This window comes from Nomascus leucogenys, chromosome 14 (assembly GCF_006542625.1).
Source record: "Nomascus leucogenys isolate Asia chromosome 14, Asia_NLE_v1, whole genome shotgun sequence".
In the NCBI taxonomy this organism is placed as follows: domain Eukaryota; kingdom Metazoa; phylum Chordata; class Mammalia; order Primates; family Hylobatidae; genus Nomascus; species Nomascus leucogenys.
The window spans coordinates 20509317-20529494 of NC_044394.1; the positions used below are offsets into that span (position 1 = coordinate 20509317).

The following is a 20178-nucleotide window of genomic DNA, read 5'->3' on the forward strand; positions in this document are numbered from 1 at the left end:
CGTATATGAGTGGACAGTTGGTAATTACAATATCTTATGAGATACTTTAGGAGAATCTACTTTTGACTGGTATAGTCTTGTGATTGCTCATTGTCCTCAACTCCCTTGTATTGCTCTCTTTCTCCCTCCCAGTTCCATTCCACAACTTTTTTTCTGTCATTTCTCTTACAGGTGGTCCTGTCTTTCAGGGTAAGAGGCGGCGCCTGGAAGATAAAGGTATGGCTTAGTTGTTTGCTCCGTTTTTGCTTTTTCTCCACAAATGTATGTTTGAATATAGTCCTGGCCCCAACCCTAGCAGGTACTCCCTGAATTTTTGCTTTTTCCTTAGAAGACTGATTTTCATACTTGAGTGCTGTGTGGTGGTGGCAGGTGGTGCTAGAGGGTGAGTGTCACTGAAACTTGAGATTTTCAGAAGATCCAGGAAGTACCATCAATAGCTTGAGTTTTTCATGATAATAACATGCAGTATATATATATTTAAATTGACCAATAGGCAAGCAACACCAAGTCATGAATTTTCAGCAACTGCTGTTACCCAGTTGTGATCTTTGTGGTTAAGAGTTTGTGATGGTTAATTTTATGTGTCAACTTGACTGGGCTAAGGGATGCCTAGATAGCTGTTAAAATATTATTTGAGTGTGTCTGTGATGGTGTTTCCAGAATAGATAGCATTTGAATTGACAGACTGAGTAAAGGATCTCCAACTGCAAAGGCTTGGTATGAATTTGAATCTGCACTGATTCTTCTTTTCCTATCTTCTCAGCCTATCAAGATTTACACTGAAAACTAAACAGGTCTGTTACTTGCAGTTAGTTTTATCTACTTCTCAGGACTTTTACTCGATTTTTTTAAGCTATGGAGAAAATGCAAAATACCATTCACATTTTTAATTAAATAATTACTGTAATCTTCTTTATTAAGGTCTTCCTGATTTTCTCATCACTATAAACTTTTCCCTTAATCTGAAACCAGAAACTATGTATTTTACTAAGAAAATTTCATAACAAGTTCATAATACTTCTGGCAATGTGTAAAGTCTGCCTGTTCCTGACTTTGATACTATAAACAGATTTTCCAATAATTCTTTTTTGTGTGTGTGTGATGGAGTTTCGCTCTTGTTGCCCAGGCTGGAGTGCAATGGTGCAATCTCGGCTCACTGCAACCTCCACCTCCTGGGTTCAAGCGATTATCCTGTCTCAGCCTCCCGAGTAGCTGGGGATTACAGGTGCATGCCACCACACCTGGCTAATGTTTGTATTTTTAGTAGAGACAGGGTTTCATCATATTGGTCAGGCTGGTCTGGAACTCCCGAACTCAGGTGATCTGTCTGCCTCAGCCTCCCAAAGTGCTGGGATTACAGGTGTGAGCCACCGCGCCCAGCCTGATTTTCCAATAATTCTTTAAAGCTCTATTAGAATCCTAATACTGTTTGTGGCCAAGTTTTTACAATGAAATTAGATAGTATAAGCTCTTTTTCTAACAGAGTGATATTCTAATAGTCTATTTGGTGTATTAACCTTCTGTGATAGGTTGGTTTATTGGAAACTATTGCTCTGGCATGCTTACACAATCCATTTTTCTGCTTAAATTGAAAAATCAATGAAAATATTTTTCAGTTTACTTAGAGTTGATCTCTAATTTACAATAGTTTTGCTATTTAACATTTTTTTGAATGAGCTATTCACTAACTAATTTTCCTGTTTTACAGAACTATTATTAGCTGCTTAAATTGCACCACCAATTAAATTTCCTTCTTCCATGTAGTTTCTTTTTACCATTAGCTTACCCCCCTGACCCACGACAATCACTGAAGGAAGGAGGTCATATGATTGAAGTTCAGAACAAAGCCCTGCATTTTTTTTTTTTTTTTTTTTTTTAGAAGGAGTCTCGTTCTGTCAACCAGGCTAGAGTGCAGTGTGTGATGTCGGCTCACTGCAACCTCTGCTTCCCAGGTTCAAACAATTCTCCTGCCTCAGCCTCCCAAGTAGCTGGGATTACAGGCATGTGCCATCACGCCCAGCTAATTTTGGTATTTTTAGTAGGGATGGGGTTTCACCATGTTGGCCAGGCTAGTCTCGAATTCCTGACCTCAAGTGATCTGCCTGCCTCGGCCTCCCAAAGTGCTGGGATTACAAGTGTGAGCCACCATGCCCGGCCAAAACCCTTCATCTTTACCAGCTTGTATGGGAGGACTTTTTTTTCTGGCTCCCTCCCTGTATTAAGATTCTTCTGATATTCCAGGTCATGAACTGTTTTAACAAAAGGTGCCCACAGCTTTTACTGCAAAGTTTAATTCATCATGAATGACTGGAATTTTCTGCCTTGCTTGTTGAGTGGAATTCTATTTCAGACTACTTCCTGACTATATAATTTACCAACGTCTGAAAAATGAAAAAGCTTGGAGATTCAGTGTCAGCCCCAGATAAGTCATTTTTTAATCCATCTTAAATGATAGTTCATTAAAAATGTCAATTTTGCCAAAAATTAAGTTGTTCAATATAAAATAGTGGGTCAGGATGAAATCCAGGCAAATCTCTGAGACAGATTAGTAATGAAATGATCATCTTGCTGCAGAAGTATATGATTACAAAGCCTCAGAGTTTATACCTCAGCACCTTCAATTCTTTTTTGTCAACCCTTTCTATTTAATCCATCTAACACAATTCTTTGTTCAGCAAAAAGTGTAGTTAACTGTCCAGGGTGTCCTGTTCTCTTGTGATAGGTAAACACATGTATTCAGAAAGCAGTTTCCAGTGTTAATGTTACAGGAATAATGAGAGGAAACCTCTTTCTGCATTCAGTCATTTCAGAAGCATCATCAACTTTGATCAGTTTCATTTTGGTACATGGTACCTTCCTACTGAAAATAATGGTGTGTGCACATGTTTGTACATATGCATGTGTATAGGCATGTACTTGAATAGGTATCTGTATGTATGCACATGTGTGGGCGTAAATAGCTAGAATAAACTAGGCAAGAAAAGGGGTATTTAGCCTACGTAGGCAGGTTTCTAAAGTGTCTTTTAGTTATTTCTCTTGGGATATTCTTTTCTTTTTTAGAAGTGGGATCTTTTGATATCACACATTTATAAATTGTAAAAATACGATCCTGAGGATTCAACAGCAAACTCTGAAAAACAGACTTATACTGCCCTTTGTAATTCTGGTATATTAGAAAATATTGGGATATATAAGTTTTCAGAAAATAGTAAAAATGTTAATTTAATGGCATGCTGGTGTGAATGTATGTACAAGAGGAGGGCTTTGCTGCAAAATATTTCACAAGGGAAATCTAACACCATCATTGAATAAAAATTCTTCCCTAACTTGGGTTGTGACAGACTTGGTCTGCAAGGTGGGCAGTGAGTTGGACCCCATGAGTTGTTTCCCACTTTGGATTGTGTTCTGTGGCTTCACTCAAGGGAGTAGGATTAGATTCCTTGCAATACACAAGGCTGTTTAGAGTGAAAACTTATTTCACCACCTTCCCCACAACGATTTAACTACATGCAGTTCCAGCTTCTGTCATGATTCTCATTTTAACTAGGCACACATAAAAGCACATGCAGTTTTTATGGCTGTCTTGGATTCCCTTCCCTACTTCACTCTTATTTCACCTACAGTTCAAGTCTCAGCTAGTTATCAGTTCTCGATGGGCTCTCAGTAAGCTCTGTTCTTTCTTCCTGGGTTCCTGAGAGCTATGACTTTTTCTTCTCACTTATCTAGCTCCCTTGGGCTTCTCTACTTTGGGACAAGATCAGAAAACTCTTCTTTTAAATCACCTGTACCCAACTAAGTGACTTTCTTGGATTCTAAAAACAGATTTGAGAACGATAATTTCTAGCCAGGGAAATGTCCAAGGTAAGATGGACTGCTCAGAGTCCTTCTTCCTTGATCTTATTTTACAGAAGTTCATCAAAAGCCTTGAGTTTCTTCACAGTATCAGAGAGCTCACATCAATGTTTTCTAGCCTTACAGAAAGACAATTACAGCATGATCTCACTTAAATGTGCAATCTGAAGAAGTCAAACTCATAGAAGTAGAGGGAAAAATGTGGTTACCAGAGGCTGAGGGTGGGAATGGGGAGAGATGGGGAGATGTTAATCAAAGGGTACAAAGTTTCAGTTAAACAGGAAGATTTTGAAATCTGTTGCACAGCATAGTGACTATAGTTAATAATAATATGGTGTATATTTCAAAACTGCTAAGCAAGTAGATTTTAAATATTCACGCTGCAAAAAAACAAGTGAAGTAATGGTTATGTTAATTAGCTTGATTTAATCGTCTCATAGTGTATACATATATCAAAACATCACATTGCACCCCATAAATATGTATGTTTTTCAATTAAAAATAAAATTATAAAAACAAAAGTATTTTTCAGCCTTATGATTATCTGACCTCAAGTATCATAAATATTAACACTTTCCCAACCAAAGTGTATTTTCATTATTCACCATGAGATTTCTGAGAAAGGATGTATTTGATACAGAAATGCATTCCCTGGTTAAATGGCTTATTGGAAAATAAAAAAAAAAATTCTAGTGTTCCCAATTACTAGTCTTGCTCTAGGAATAACACCAACCTGTTTAGTCACTAATATTTACAGAAAACCTAGTAATCCAGGATATAAAGAATAGGTTTTATGAATCCTTCTTTCAAGTAGCATAAGCTTAAAACGGGGACAAGGTATCTGAAACCTCCATGTTAAAGGGACAGAACAGTCTCTTTCAATAAATACTCATGGACCACACTAATATTGTATAACATTTATAGTTGGGAAATATACCTTATACACACATGGTACTCAATAGCTTATTTTCAAGGATGGTTTAAGTCTTAGTTCTCCTATGATTAAAATCTATTCATTTATACAAACAACATTTACTTATTGCCTATTCAATAATAAGAAAACAGAATGCAGTTCTGGAATATGTTTAGACAGAGCTAGATGAATTCATTAGCATTTTGGTGGAGTTACTGAGGATGGAACCCGCCATAGATGTTTGCTCTGCAAGTGGTTCATCAATTGTTCTTTCTGATTTGGTTTTCTTCCCCACCTTATCTTGCTGGCATTCCAATCAGAAGCACACTGTTTCTGGGGACCGCTCCTGGGAAATCATTCTAGGACAGATGGAGTGTGGACACGATACAATGCTTCTCACTTGTTCTGTGCAGTTACAGTATGATTACTTCCTCTGATGTTTGGATGCTAATTTCCTTGTCAGATTTCCCAATGTCCCCTCATCATTCTCTCCCAAATGCCCCATTCCAGGGAGGAAACAGACTTTTGTCCTTAACCACATTTCTGAGAACATGTTTTCTTTTTCTGTCCAAATATGTGTTTTAGTAAATTTTGGTGCTACCTGTGTCACATACTAGTTTTACATCTACTTTTGGCAATTCATCATGTACTTCTAGTGATATCCCATGTTACTTTATTGAACTGTTGTTTGTTTCTTTTATTATTTGATAACTCATGGGACAATTATTACAAATTCCCTAAAGACTATGAGCATTCCTTCCTTCTACTTTGACTCTATTAAGCTACAACAGAAAGTGGTTCTCAAATTTGACTGAATTCACTGAACTCTAATGGAATGGTTTTGTGTTCCATTTGATCAATTTCACTTGCAATACTGCCTAGTTACCCTGGACTGGGATAGATGTACAATCATTTGAAAGGTAGCTGAAGTTTCAGAATTTGACTTAGTGCAAATCTCAAGCTTTTTAGTCTATTTAGTACACATTTATATACATTGATTAGCTGTTTCTTCTTTTAATCTGTAGTTATGCTAATAGCTTGGCATTCAGCCTTCCTTTCATGTCATTTATTCATTTCATTTTTATTAAATGTTTACAAATAATTTCAGTTTAAACTACAAACCTGCAATTCTTTTTAAATTTTTGCAATGACAGCATTTTCTTTTGCCAATATTTGAAATGCAGTTTTCTTGATCAGTTTTATTTTGAATATGCAATTTGCAATTACCTCCTGGAAAAAGCAACACGCTAATGAATTTCAGATGCAGTGTGAATTACTTATTTGTACATTCATGTAAAATCAAACACATTGGGAAAATTTTTGTTTACTCTTTGGTTTCAAAGAATAAAATTGTGCCAGCAATTCAACAAGTGCAAAGGCAATCCTTACAAAAGGGGCAACTTGTTGATTTCAGGGAATATAGCTTGAGACTTCCTGCCGGAGAAATAAATAATGAGCCAGTACCAGTGCACTTTCCTGAAGTTACCCGGGCTTGCAATTCTACTCTAATTTCCTTCTTCTTGCTTCAATGGGGAGGAGGAAATTCATTCCACAGATTAAGTGTTAAATAGTCTTAAAAAGAACCTCCTCGTCTTTGATGGGAAGTAAATTTCTGATAAAGTTTAAATTGAAAGAAGATGCTTATGTGAATATTCTTCAAATATCTGATATTCACAGAGTCTAAATGGAAAGAGATGGTTAGCTGTGCATCTGATATTGAAAGGATCTCATATCACTTTGGTGACTGAAGGATGCTTTACAGTCAAAGTTAGAGTCAATCTCCTTCTCTTTTGTGGTTCTACACAAACCGAACCGCCAAACAGCATTGCCTCATCTCACAAGTTTGTGCCATGAACTTAAGGAGGAGCCCTATAGAAGATATAGGTATCACTTAGCACCAGTCATTGCCATAGCCAGAACAAAAATTAGAGTCTCACCTACTGACAATTTAAGAATAGTTATATGATTGCATATTTGTAGGTTTTATAGAGATGTGTATCCTGTTTTCTTGTTAATATGTCCCTTTTTCCTTTAGATTGCATACGTCATGTCCTTGGTTCAGGGATACAGTCTTAATCAGGACTCATGGCCACCCATGTTTAGGAATCGGAGTACTGGCAATGACAGTAAGAAGAGTAAGAAAAGTAAAATAGAAATACTAACTTACCCTAGAGGCAGCATGTATATTTTTGATGTTTTCTTTTCACTGCTTCCCATATCCCATGTGAAGTATTCTGACCCTGCCCTCTGATTTATATAGCAGAAGTTAAGATTAAGTTAAGGCATTGGTTCTCAGACTTGAGGAGGCGTCAATATTATGGGATTGTTAAAATAATATTTAGTTATATGTTATATAACTATATGTAGTTATATTGTTATAACAATATATTCAATTGTCTTATTATAACAATATATGTATATAATATATTGTTATAACAGTATAATCCCAGAACCAGATTGCTGGTCCTGGCCCCAGAGTTTCTGATTCAGTCAGTCTGGGGTGGGACCTGGGAAATTTGCATTTCTAATAAGTTACCCGATGATGCTTGATGCATCTGGTCTAGGGACTACACTTTGAGAACCACTGAATTAGAGAGGTGTGTAGCACAGTCTTGCTGCAGGAGAGTGATCATACTGACCTCTTCTATCCTTCCACCTCTAACGGTTGTCATTCAATTTTTACGAAGCAATTTTAAGAACACTTTCTGACTGTGTATGAATCGGATACCTATAAATACTGTTCCCAAATGCATTTAAAAATGACATAAATTGACTAGAAATTCAATGGCTGCAGCATATTGAAAAGTAAATTATGAGACAATGCTAGATTTCTTTTTAGGAGTAAATCAATTACTTCTATACACTGCATTGGCTTATTTGAGAAATAATTGTCTCCCCTGTAAACTCAACTCTTATCCATTTATATAACTTTAGAGAATTTTCAGGTGCTTGAGGTAATTAACAACTAAAAACAATGAAGAACTGTAAGCAGGCTAAATGCCCATTTTTCTTACTGCTTAAAGTACTTTTTTTAAGGTTAACATCATAATTTACTCAATTATAGTCTTCCTTTTGCAAAATATCTATTTTCTGAGATCACAGGTCTTCACTGGGCTGTATAATTATATGGAAGAAAAATTAGGCATTTCCTCACAAAACTAACCCATGCAGCCAGCGACCCTAATGACATTAATGAGAATCAACAAAAGGGCAGTGTTTGAAAGCTGTTTGGTAATGACAATGCCAGGTATCTAAGCCACTTGGTTACACTATGATTTTCTAATTCTCTTCTGGATATAAGATCATTTAAGTTTAAAATGAAAGAAGTCAAAGAAAGATATCCCTAGCATCTGAGAAGCTGTATATGTTACTTCAATTCCTCTTTGCAAAGGTAGATGTACAGATAATAACTTCTTCCCTTTTCGAAAGAGTAGTTTAGTTACTCTTATGTGTATAAAGAAATATGTAGAATAGAAATGGATGATGCCTAAGACTCTAGAGGTTTTTAAATTTGAACCCTACGTACACTGTAATTTGTTCCTTTAGACTTTACAGGAGGCAAATATGTATTCTTTAGTGTTCTAATCACTCCTGTATCACATGTAATAATGACAAAATAAAATGATTGAAAATATAGCTGAAAGTTGGAAAAAATAAAAAGTTGAGCAAACTGAAAAATTTATAGGTGAAACATAGTATTTAATTTGGCAGTGTGGTGAAATTTTTTCTAGGTGGGAATGTGAAAAGATTGCTAACTTTCCCATGGTATGACACATATGACACATAACTAAGTGTGCAGGTTCTAATGTCCAGGAATCCTACACATAAAACATCTAAAACAATGTAGAAACTTGCTCATTGGCACACTGGCAAATGGGATCCCGACAACTGCAAAGAAAGACTCTGTCCAACTACTTAAAAATCAATGCAGTTTGTCTTTTCAAAGTACAAAACGAATTGTAAAAATAGTCTCACTGGACAAGCAATGCCTCAACCTGAAAAAATGGCTCTAACGTTAAGACTTCTTCACTCTTGTCTGTGAGGTGCAGACGATTTGGCTATGTGGGTATGCTAGGGCCTCAACCATCCTATTTGTCTGGGACAAAGGCATTTCCAGGAACATGGAGCTTTTGGTTTTGAAACTGGACAGTCCTGGTAGACAGAGATGGTAGAAACCCTAGGGTATGTTTTTTCCATATTTCTCAATGATACTTTATACAATGTAAGCCAGGTACTGTACTCGATTCGGTTTTACAATCAACTTTATTGGGCATTTGTACTGAGTTCATTTCTTCATGGCACAGTTTCTTTACCAAGTTAGTAGTCATGCCTCTAAGTCCTGACAGGGTTTAATAGTGGCTTAATTACCAGCTATGCAAAATGCCCCGTGTTTTAATTTTTTTAAAGTTCAATTAAACAAACAAGTTTCTTCAATTAGGGCAATCAATGCTTTCTCTTTCTTGTCAGTTCCCAAATGACTTTTTTTTTTTTAATACAAGAATGGAAATCTTAGAAAGTTACATATGATTTTAAAAAATCCTTTCTCAACTTCACCTAGTGATTTCTAACTCCATCTCCTTTAGAAAGATTATATAGAGACTATTGCCAGGCACAGTGGCTCAGGCCTGTAACCCCAGCACTTTGGGAGGCTGAGGTGGGCAGATCACCTGAGGTCAGGAGTTCGAGACCAGCCTGGCCAACATGGTGAAACCCTATCTCTACTGAAAATACAAAAATTAGCAGGGTGTGATGCTGCGCGCCTGTAGTCACAGCTACTCGGGAGGCCGAGGCACAAGAATTGCTTAAACCCAGGAGGTGGAAGTTGCAGTGAGCCAAGATAGCACCACTGCACTCCAGCCTGGGTGACAGCGTGAGACTCTGTCTCAAAAAAAAGGAGAAAGATTATATAGAGACTATGCAATAAAGGTGTAGAAAACTGAAGGTGAGCCATCAACAGATTATAATATATTCCGCATTCATTCAACTTCTTTTTGGTGTAGAGGAGTATCTGTTGTCTTTGAGGCAGATGATATCTAATGGAAACAATTAATTTCGAAAACTCTATCTATACATGGCTCCAGGTATGTAACACTGAAATTATCTTCATTTTATAGATGCCAAGAATAATGTCAGTCATGGGAAACTCTCAGCGTTACTGGCTCCCACAGCATGATCCTCATTTAGCAAAAAATTACCTGAAAAAAACCTGCTCACTATGACCTGATCTTTGAATGTTATGTTGCATTTCAAACTCCTTGTTTTTGTACAAAACTGAAACCGCCCCCCCAAAATACATGAAGAGGAGTAAACATATCATGTTTTCATTAAACAGTTAAATGGACAGCTATTTAAAGGATATATTTATAAAATAGTGTGCATTTAAAATATCTAGTGGTATTATTTAAATTATTTAGAAGCCATCTGTGACTGGTATAGTACGTTCAAAGGCACAATTGATTTGAAGACTGAAACACAGTACAGATTTCAGTTCTTACATTTAAAATGTCCTCAGTTTTAGGTTATATAATGATAAACTATACCTGCTAAAAAATATACATAGAAAAAAGAAATAATTTTTGTGCAAATAAGACTCATCTGTAAGATTCATTTATTCTATCCATTAGACCATAGGAAATGTGTCTGGATTACTGGGCATAAATATGCAACATTTAAAAGGGAGTGGAGATCTTTATTAAAACAGAAGACTCCTCGAACTCCATGATGATGTCAATAATATAGGTCCTTAGAGCACATTATTGTTCTAAACAGAGGTCCCCATACTTCCACATTGGTTATAAAACATTATTTTGTGCTGCTGGCCTGGAATGAGAATGTCATGCATCTGCAGGCAATTAGAAGAAGCTGGACTGCATGTTTGATTAGCTCAATAAGAAACGGGCACAAGTGTGACTCGACTTATGTTAGTCAAATTCCCTAGACAGATTATCCTGTTGTTATCATATGAAATAACCCCCTTTTATCAACAATTAAGTAAATCCACATTTATGGGCACTTTGCAAAATTGTGAGGTGGGAAGAAATCCAACTTAAGCCTTAAGCCTTCCAAAAAACTTTTAACCCTGCTTTCAATGGTATAGACACCAATCCCAAATTTTAGAAACTGGCTGAATTACACAGAACAATTTGGGTTGGAAATAACCTGTGTGCACACAGTCAGCAGGTATGTATTTAGCATATTCCATAAGCAAGGCTGCTTATAACTAAAAAAAATTCCCAAAGAAGTAAGAATTATAAATGTTTTACTATGTGAAACGTAACTTACTTTGTTAGGTAGTCTAAATATTTTCGAGAAAAGTTAAATAGTATTTTATTTTCATTCATCACAGTACAGTTTCTACCGTAACCAATGCATGTTGTAAGTCTTGAATATATTTTATTCTAGGACCTCTTCATTTAGTTCTGGGCATTGTTCTTGAATTCAACCATAAATGTCAATGACGGTCTACAAACTACTTTGGGAAATGACTCATTCATTTATCTGGTTTTTTTTCTCCCAAGTACTATTACAGTATACACCTAAAGTATTCAAAATAATTCAGTATATAAAAGTTGATACTTAAGAATTTTTCAGTTAAATTTGATTTTGGGAAAAATACCACCAAACTTTCCAGTCTAGTTATATAACTAAATAACACAATTAAAAGTTGGTCTATCTTAAATAAACTCAAGGTTTTTTTTATCAGTATTAACCCAAATACATGTATAAGAATAACCTCATCATTTTATCTCCTTGACATAATCCTTAAATTCAATATCAGAATATCAAGCAGATGCTGAAGCATTCATCATCAATACCGGAATTCTGACTCATGACAGTAACACAAAACAGATGCTAATACGATGCACCCTCTGAAAAGTGACACCATCACAACATGGGTTAGGTCTTGACGTGGGGTACTTAAAACTTACAAAGAAAATATGAAATACATAAGAGTCAGAGCATGACAAGTTTCCTTACTTCATTTTTTTTTTTTTTGAGACAGAGTCTCACTCTGTTGCCCAGGCTGGAGTGCCATAGCATGATCTCGGCTCACTGCAACCTTCACCTCCCAGGTTCAAGCAATTCTCCTGCTTCAGTCTCTCTAGTAGCTGAGACTACAGGCATGTGCCACCATTCATAGAGAATTTTTGTATTTTTAGTAGAGATGGGGTTTTGCCATGTTGGCCAGGCTGGTCTTGAACTCCTGACCTCGGGTGGTCTGCCCGCCTCAACTTCCCAAAATGCTGGGATTACAGGTGTGAGCCACCATGCCCAGCCCCTTGCTTCATTTTTAAGCCATTTAAATTTGAGTATCTTTTACACAGAAGATAAAACTAAACACGGGTGAATAAGGGGCAGCATCCCAGGGCACAAAAAAATGCATCTTTCATTTAATGTAGCAGCTCAGTGGTCTCTATTGAAACCCTTGGTGTTAAGGGAGGAAGGTGCTCTCTTCCTCACACATGACCAGTTAGAAAGTAAGAACTCCTGGACCCTTTCCATTGGCCCATGTGTGCCATACACGTATGTGGTGGTGACATGGAGTTCTGCACTATGGGGTCTACCTAATCAGCCTCTGGCAGGGAGAAAGGAGTCTGGAGGCTACTATGGCCCCACTTCAGTAACAAAATCTCCACACCAGGCTGCTCTGAAACGGTTTGCTAAAAAGAAAGGGAAACAATCTCATAGCACAGTTCAGTTAGCTAATATCCTACATGCCTTCAAAGCCCCAGATTCTTATCACTTTGCTAATATAAGCCTACAGCTGTTTCTAGAATACACAGTGATGTGTATGCTCTGTGAAAATAAACAGAAAAGCCTAGACAGATGATGCCATGGTGCAAGTGATATAAGTGAAATGGAGTCAAATGAGAGCTTAAAAGACATATAAACGTGAGTGGGGGGAAGAGTCCCTCCAAGGTAATGAGAAGCAGGAGCCCCATTTCTTTATTTCTGAATGAGGAAAATAAGTCTGTGGCAAGTTCGATGAAATGAAACTTGAGAAACCAAAGGGGTACATCTGCAGAGTAGCTTGACAGCATAATTTCAAATCCCCAATGAATAACCTGACGGCGACTTTTGCCAGCTGTGACTCTGGCACCCACCTTCCTGGGTTGGAAGGTCAGCTCTGCACTTAGCACCTGTGTGACCTCTGGTTCTCAAACTTGGCCGCACATGAGGAACTGAAAAAAAAAGCCGATGCCTGGAACCCACCTCAGAGACTGTGATTTAACTGGGATGGGGTGTAGCTTGGCCATGGAGAAGTTTTAAAGGTTCCCAAGTGACTCTAAATATGGGCAGCTAGGGTTGGGAACCACTGATGAACTTTCTAAGCCACAGTTTCCCATTTGTAAAGCAATGATGACACCTACAGCAACTACCCTTTAGGAATATTGTGATGATTAAATATAATGCAGACAAAGCACTTAGCATGATGTCTGGCACGCAAGAAGTCCTTAATAAATGTGAATTATCATCATCCTCACCACGAGGTGCACTTGGGCAAAAGCTTTCAATGGTTAGGAAAATAAGTTATTCCTACCTTGGCACACATTGTGTTCACTTTGCTCGTAGCCTGCTGCACACTGGATACGGTGGGAAGGGTTGGAGGGAATGCGCTGAGGGTCAGCTGGGTTCCGCCGGATGACAAAGTTATTTCGGCCAGTCTGCACTTCAGGGCCTGCGACTGCAGCAGCACTGGCCACAAAACCACCCCCGGGCAACACTCCACTGCTTGCCATGCTGCTGGCAGCTACAACCCCGGTGGTTGCCCCTGAGGTTCCTTCTGCTGGTGGTGTTTCCTGCTGAGGCTGTTCATTATTGACAATAATCTGGGCTGTTTTTGGAAGGCAGAGGTATCCTCCATAGTGGTTGACGCATTTCATTCCACCTTTACAAGCGTCTGGGACAATGTCACATTCATCAATATCTGTGGTCAGTAATAAAATAAGTCAGGAATCTTCTAAGAAGGAAAAATCGAACATGTAAATATAATGCTCATGCCTTTTTGGTATAACACAGACAGGACAGGAAGAGTGACACAAGAGATGGAGACAGAAGGCAATGATCACATGGGAAGTCTTTGAAGCTGGCTCACCTTTGCATTGCTGTCTCACAGGATCCCACTCATATCCGTCAGTGCATTGCTGCGAAGAAAACATCAAAGATGGGGCCAGGAGACAGTTAATTGGTGTGTCCATTCCCTAAGAAATCACTCTAAAAGCTTCATTCTTATGGCAACAATCCTTGTGCTAAAGTCCTAGATATATGATGAGATGGGTGGTTTAACATTCTATTGCTTTTTTTTTTTTAAAGACGAGTCTGTGCATTGGACAGCTTCGGGGGTCCATTCTCAATCATCAGCTGCCTAAACTCTTCTGTTCTTTTTGGTACAGTTGCCCAGTACCATCTTCTTTTTTGTTTTGAGACTAATCTTCTCCAACTTCTCTGACTGCTCTTTATTAATCTGCCTTTTTTCCCACATTGTAAATGTTAAAAAAAAAAAAAAAAAAGGCCAAATTCTCTCTCTTTCCTCGCCCTCTCCCCCGCCCCCGCCGCCAACCAGCCCTGGACTCTTTTCTCTCTCTCTAAATCCTCTTACAGCATTCAAGCACCTAGCTTTCGTTATCATTCTTACCTCCATCTCACACCCTGACCTGCTCCCTAGCTTCAGCTCCTAAGGAACAGAGGTGTTCCTCCTAGCAGTTCCCAGCTTCAATCTCCTCTCTAGTTCACCTACTGAACAAACAGCCTATGGATCACCTTCTGAAACCGGGCAGTTTTAGGGCCTGGGGATGCAAAGATGATGCAGACTTTGTCCCTGTCCTCAAGCAGCTCAAAGACCAGAAGAGGAGACAGATAGGTAGAAAAGCTGCAGCAAGATGGCAGGTGCCTTCTACAAGTGTATGCGGGAAGGAGTGATGGACTCTGCCCAGGAGCACGAGTGAGCATGGCAGGGCAGAAGGGAAGACTTGACAGAGGAGGTGACAGTGAATCAGGCTTTACAGGATGAGCAGGATTTTTCCAGGTGAATGTGGGAATTCTAGGAAGAGAGGCTATTGTGACCAAGGCATAAAATTGTTGAAAAGGGAAGGAGCTGCAAGGAGCTCTGGGTAGGTGGAGGATGAGATTACAGAGGTAGGCAGGGCCAAAACAAGAAAGCCTTTCTTTAGGAATGGAAGCCTGAATTCTAACCTGAAGGTCAGTGAATCTCAAGCTTTATTGTGTCTAAGGATCACTCAGGGTGCTTGTTTAAATGAAGATTCCCGGGCCCACCCAAAGGATTCTGTAGGTCTGGGTAGGGGGCCTGGAATCTAAATTCTTAGCAAGTATCCCAGGCGATTCCCATACAGGTTGTCTAGGAACTGCTTCTTGAGAAATGTTGCTATAGGCAATAAGAGGCCTCTGAAGAATTTTTAAGCTCAGAAAACAATCTGATCAGATGCTCATTTGAGAAAGTCACTGTAAGGAAGAAGCCTAAGGAAGGATTGAGCAAAAGTGGAGTAAACAAACAAATAAACTTAAATTCTTTTAATATAACTGAGAGCTGCTTATGTACACAATGGATGCTTGACAAGGAAATAGCTGAATGGAAGCCCAGAGATCCCATGTAGATATTTTACTGATGTCTGAAACTTACTGGAGTGAGAACTAAATTCACTTTGTCTCTCAGACTAATTTTTTTCTTGTTTCCCAAACAGTGTTCAAGGTACCACTACCTTTTTCGAAACCCAGGATTCCAACTTTAACATCAGTGCTGAATGCTCCACTTACTTTCCTTCCATCTCTGCTGACTTTGTATCCATTTCTACCATGTCTACCACGTAGACGTAAGCCTTTTGCTGGCCCATGAGTAGGCAAGGCCCCACATCTCTACATGCTGCATACAGACCCCATGATCTTTCTTGTGTTCTTGGTTATGTTGCTCCTCTCTTTGAGACCTCACAGTGACCTGCAGATCTCTCATCATCACCATCTCTGGGTTCTTTCCACCACCCAGTTCCAGCTGATCTGACCTTATCACCACCTGGATTGGTCTCAGGTGCTTTCAGCTCTAGCTTTTGATTATGCCACTCTCTGACTCATTGCCTCTTCAGTCTTTCCAGATCAATCCAACCAAGGTCATCACTTCCTTCAAGAACCAGCACAGAGTTCTGTCTCCTCTAATATGCCGGCACCAACATTAATCACCTCCTTGCTTTTCTATTTCCTTGGCAATTTGTATAATCTGTATAATAGTATCATTTGTCCTTGCTTAGGAACTTTGTAGTTTTCAACACTGTCTTCCCAGGGTAAATTCTCCAAGAGGGGGCTGAATTTTCTTAGTAAACAAATAAATTCTTTTAATAGTGATGAGAATTGCTTATGCAGATACTTGTTGAGTAAATAGCTGAATGGACACCATCATTAATATGGAAGAGGACTATGAGGCTATTTTGTGGATACGAGCCATTCTTCTGAAAAGTATCTTTCAAGCCAGGCAAAAATGGCAGTTCACTTGAATAATTTGTATGGTAAATAGAGAAGACTTGCAGTTTGTTTTAGGTATTTACTTCTAGACATTTAATGTCAGGGTACTATTAAGTAAGCCTAGACTGAGTTTAGCTTCACCACTTGGCTATGCAGCCTTAAGCAAGTTAGACACTCTCTCTGATCTTCAGTTCTACCATTAGTAGAAGGAAGACGATGCCACTTACCTTACATTACACATTGCCGCAAGGATCAAAGCAGATCGTGTCTCCACAGCAGGATACTCAAAAATAGTTATTATCTTGTCCTTTAACCATGAATTATTAAGTATACAAAATTTAAAGGAGAATAAGCCCAATCATAGCACAAAACGGTATCATATCTGGAAAATTTGTTACAATAATAATGAACCCTAGTTAGCGGTCTTAAAACTATCATGTTTAAGCCACAGGGAGCCTTCTCTGGTAAAAATGAGTAAGATTTAGGTGATTAGCAAAGGGAAGGGCATAGAAGATAAGCAACTGGAAAAGAAGTAAAATCTTTTATGAGATGATTATAAAAGTGGGTAGTGAATTTAAATTTAGCTCCCTGAGAAGGCAGTAAGTTTAGTCTGAATAACAAAACATTTTCATTTTAAGATAAACAGCACATGCCTTCATTTTTCTTGCTTTATTTATCTTCAGCAGAGGAAGCAACTGCATTTAACATGAAGTTAACAAAATATTTGTATTAAGCTATTTTATTTATAGTGGATCTGAACAACAGAAAGGAACATTTGCCAGATGAATACTAACATTCTAGGGATAATGTGGTACCAAAAAGTGAGATAATGTTTATTATCAGTAATTGACATTAGTTCATTTTTAAGAGTTTTCTTTTCAAAAATTTTTCACATTCTTTCGAGTAGGATTACTTAATTTTAAACTGGGAGCAGTAGAAAAATGTGTTTTTCATATTCCAATCCAGGACAAATGTCATTTGCCTAACACTGATTAAAGACAAGAAAACACAAAACAGAGGTGCAAACAAACTCACCAGAAGTGAAGTCAGTACTGTCCTTCTCTGTTCTCACCACAGCTATTTGTAGCAGTGGGAGGGGTCAGATGATCTTTTTAATATTTTATTAAACATTGGTTACACCCATGCAACTAACTAATCAAATATTACTTGGAAATATCAGAGATGCTAATAAAATGCAAAACGGACTTGCACACATTACGTTTTAAAACCACTTTAGCCAATATGCATCCTGGTAACACATAAAGTGTGTCTGCCTTTATTTATTAGAATTATCAAGTTATACAAAAAGAATGAATATATAGCCTTTATAAATTCAATAAAGGCCACTTACATGAGAATGTATGTCATGTACACAAAGAAGGCCATGTGTCTTTATGGTGTTTAACGTTCTTACTTGACTTGAGTCTTACTCTGCACGTATTGGTTTTATCTGCATGTGGTAGGAATCCAGGTTTTCCAGTTCCTTACACCCATTAATTTGTTGAATGTTTTGGAAACATGTAACTTTCTTTGGTTTTAGTTTTTAAACGGATCCCATTTTTAGCCTTGCACAAATGATTACATGTTGGTTGCTATCTTAGGTGGTGAGCCCAATGAACTTTTGAAAGGATCAAGGGGGCAATTTACAACGAATCTTAGATATGAAGCATGAATGAAGTGTTGTTTAATTTATCACCCTCCGCAGAGTATAGCCCAAATACACTGGCAGGGGTGTGCAAAGTCTTTTTTTTGTCACAGAATCCCGCTGAACCGTACTTATTTAAAATTCCATCACCCCTTACCGTGTACGTGATGGTTTCTTCGGTGTCCTGTGACTTGACCAGCGCCAGAGTCAGCATAGTTAGGAAAAGGGCTTTCAACATTGTGAATCTCAAAGAAAATACAGGACAAACTGATGTTTAGTATCTGCTGCGGGGAAAGTAACACTTTAGCAGTGAGCACAAGCGAGGAAGGGAGAGTGGGAGAGGCTGAGGCTCCACCATACTCAACTTCCAATCTGCTTTCTCATCTCCCCTCCCCCTCCTGAACCTTCTGGGTAGCCAACGAACGAGGCAGCAAAGACGTAAAAACTGCTGTAGAATTGCATTTCACGTTACTCCATCCTGCTACGCTGTTTACACACAAAAGACATTCAGCGTGCATTTTATACTGCACCTACAAAGCAGGCTGCAGAAAGAGGGGGTCGAAAGGAAAAAAACAGTAATCCATTTCAAAGGGGACGGTGCATTTCCTGCCCCCCAATCCCACACCCCCGGGGATGGAGGTGGGGCTGCAAAACTCTATTCTCTAGAACGTTAAGGCTTTCCCAGTATGCTCACCTTGAGCTAGCAAAGTTCCTTGCACAGCACAGCAAAAATACCTGCGAGCCAATATGAATTGCCTTGGCCTCAAGCTTTTTATTTTTTAAACAAACAAAACAAAACTCAGAGAGCAATCTCCTAGTTCTAGTAGAATACTAGACCTTCTCACATGTCTCAGAGCTTCTCACATCCCCCAGTACAAACTCTCAAAGTGGCATTTCCACGCCTTTCTCTGCGCACAGCTTTGTTTAAAAGTCCCAGGTTGTGTGGAGGGGCCGCCCAAAGCGACTGATTCTCTTTTGTCTTATCAGTCTCTGGGTCCCCGGCATGCTACCTTCGGTTTCAGGCTGCCTAGGACCGGAACCAGGGATCGCACCGCAGCCCGAGGTACCAGTTTCGGGCGGGCGGCCTGGCGCGGCAGGGAGATGAGGTCCCCTTTCTTAACAGCAAGCTAACACCGCGGTCCCCTGTTGCTGCTCAGCGTCCCAGCTTTTAACCAGCTCCTGTGGAATCCAGGTGCGGCTTAAATCTCGCACACTGGTCCCCTAAACTTTCAAAACCACGTTTACGGGCAAAGCCCTGCCGGTTGGTTGTCGGCGCGCACACACATGCCCATCCCAACAGATGTCACCCGAGTACTCGCACTTGCTGACAGATCGCATTCCGAGGCTGCACACCTCCACCTCCCTCTCTGCCCGAGACACCCTGCACAGTCCAGGGCAGTTCTCGGGTATTCAGCACCCCTCAGCTCACCCCACCTCACTTACTCTCCCGCGCGCGGCCCCGTGAGCACTGGGTTCGCTCGGGGCGACCCCCAGTCGGGGGCTCCTACCTGCGCGGCCGCGCTGCGCTCCGGGCCCGGGCAGTGAGGGGAGTGCGCAGGGGAGGGCAGCCCCGTGGGTCTGATCTGGCGAAGTCTGGCAGCGGCCGCGGCGGCAGGAGGAGGAGGAGAAAGGGAGGGAAAGGGGGAGGGCGAAGGGGGGCGGAGGAGAGAGCTGAGGGAGGCGCAAGCGCTGAACCAAGCGCTGCGAGCCCGGCGGTAGAGCGCGCAGCGCAGCGAAGTCCGCGCCTCCTGCTCCAGGGGCCCTCTCTGCCGCCCCCGCCTGCCCTCCCATGCCAGCCCCTCGTTTCCCAGACTCGCGGGGACCCCAGGCCAGAGAGAACACGTTGACATGTGATGTCCTGGGTGTGCTTCAGCCTTGGGGATGCTCCCACTCTCTAGTGCGTTTTCTTGTTCTCTGAGGAGGGTAACACAGCATCTCCCTCAGAGACCAGAGGGTTCTAGAAATTGCTGTTACTTTTTTTTCCCAGTAAGTGAATGCTAGGAGAGTAAATTAACCCCATTCATAGAACTGTTTCCTTTACCTTTTCTTTCAGATTTTTTTTTTTCAGGAGGTGTTTGTTTCCACAAATGGAGAAAAATGAGAATTCATCCATTCAACAAATATTTGCCACCTACTGTGTGCTAACTGTTGGGAATAGGCCAAATAGAACTTGCACTAACAAAATTGTGAGGTAGGGTTTGTTTTATGGTCTCTCAAACCTTCCTTTATGATAACAAGTGTTGGCGAGAATGGAGAAAAGGAAACGCTTGTACGCTGTTGGTGGAATGTAAATTAGTAC

General features: G+C 39.7%; 1 protein-coding gene across 1 annotated transcript in view; it reads right to left on the bottom strand.

Moving 5' to 3' along the window:
- Positions 1-19816, bottom strand: part of EFEMP1 (EGF containing fibulin extracellular matrix protein 1) — a 56887-nt gene extending 37071 nt beyond the window's left edge. The window contains exons 1-4 of the mRNA XM_003262402.3: positions 19388-19816; positions 18037-18124; positions 13863-13911; positions 13308-13694 (exon numbers count right to left, since the gene is read on the bottom strand). Coding sequence (XP_003262450.1) covers positions 13308-13694; positions 13863-13911; positions 18037-18117 — 517 coding nt within the window. The 5' untranslated portion in view covers positions 18118-18124; positions 19388-19816. The remainder of the gene's footprint in view (positions 1-13307; positions 13695-13862; positions 13912-18036; positions 18125-19387) is intronic.
- Positions 19817-20178: the final 362 nt, after the last annotated feature.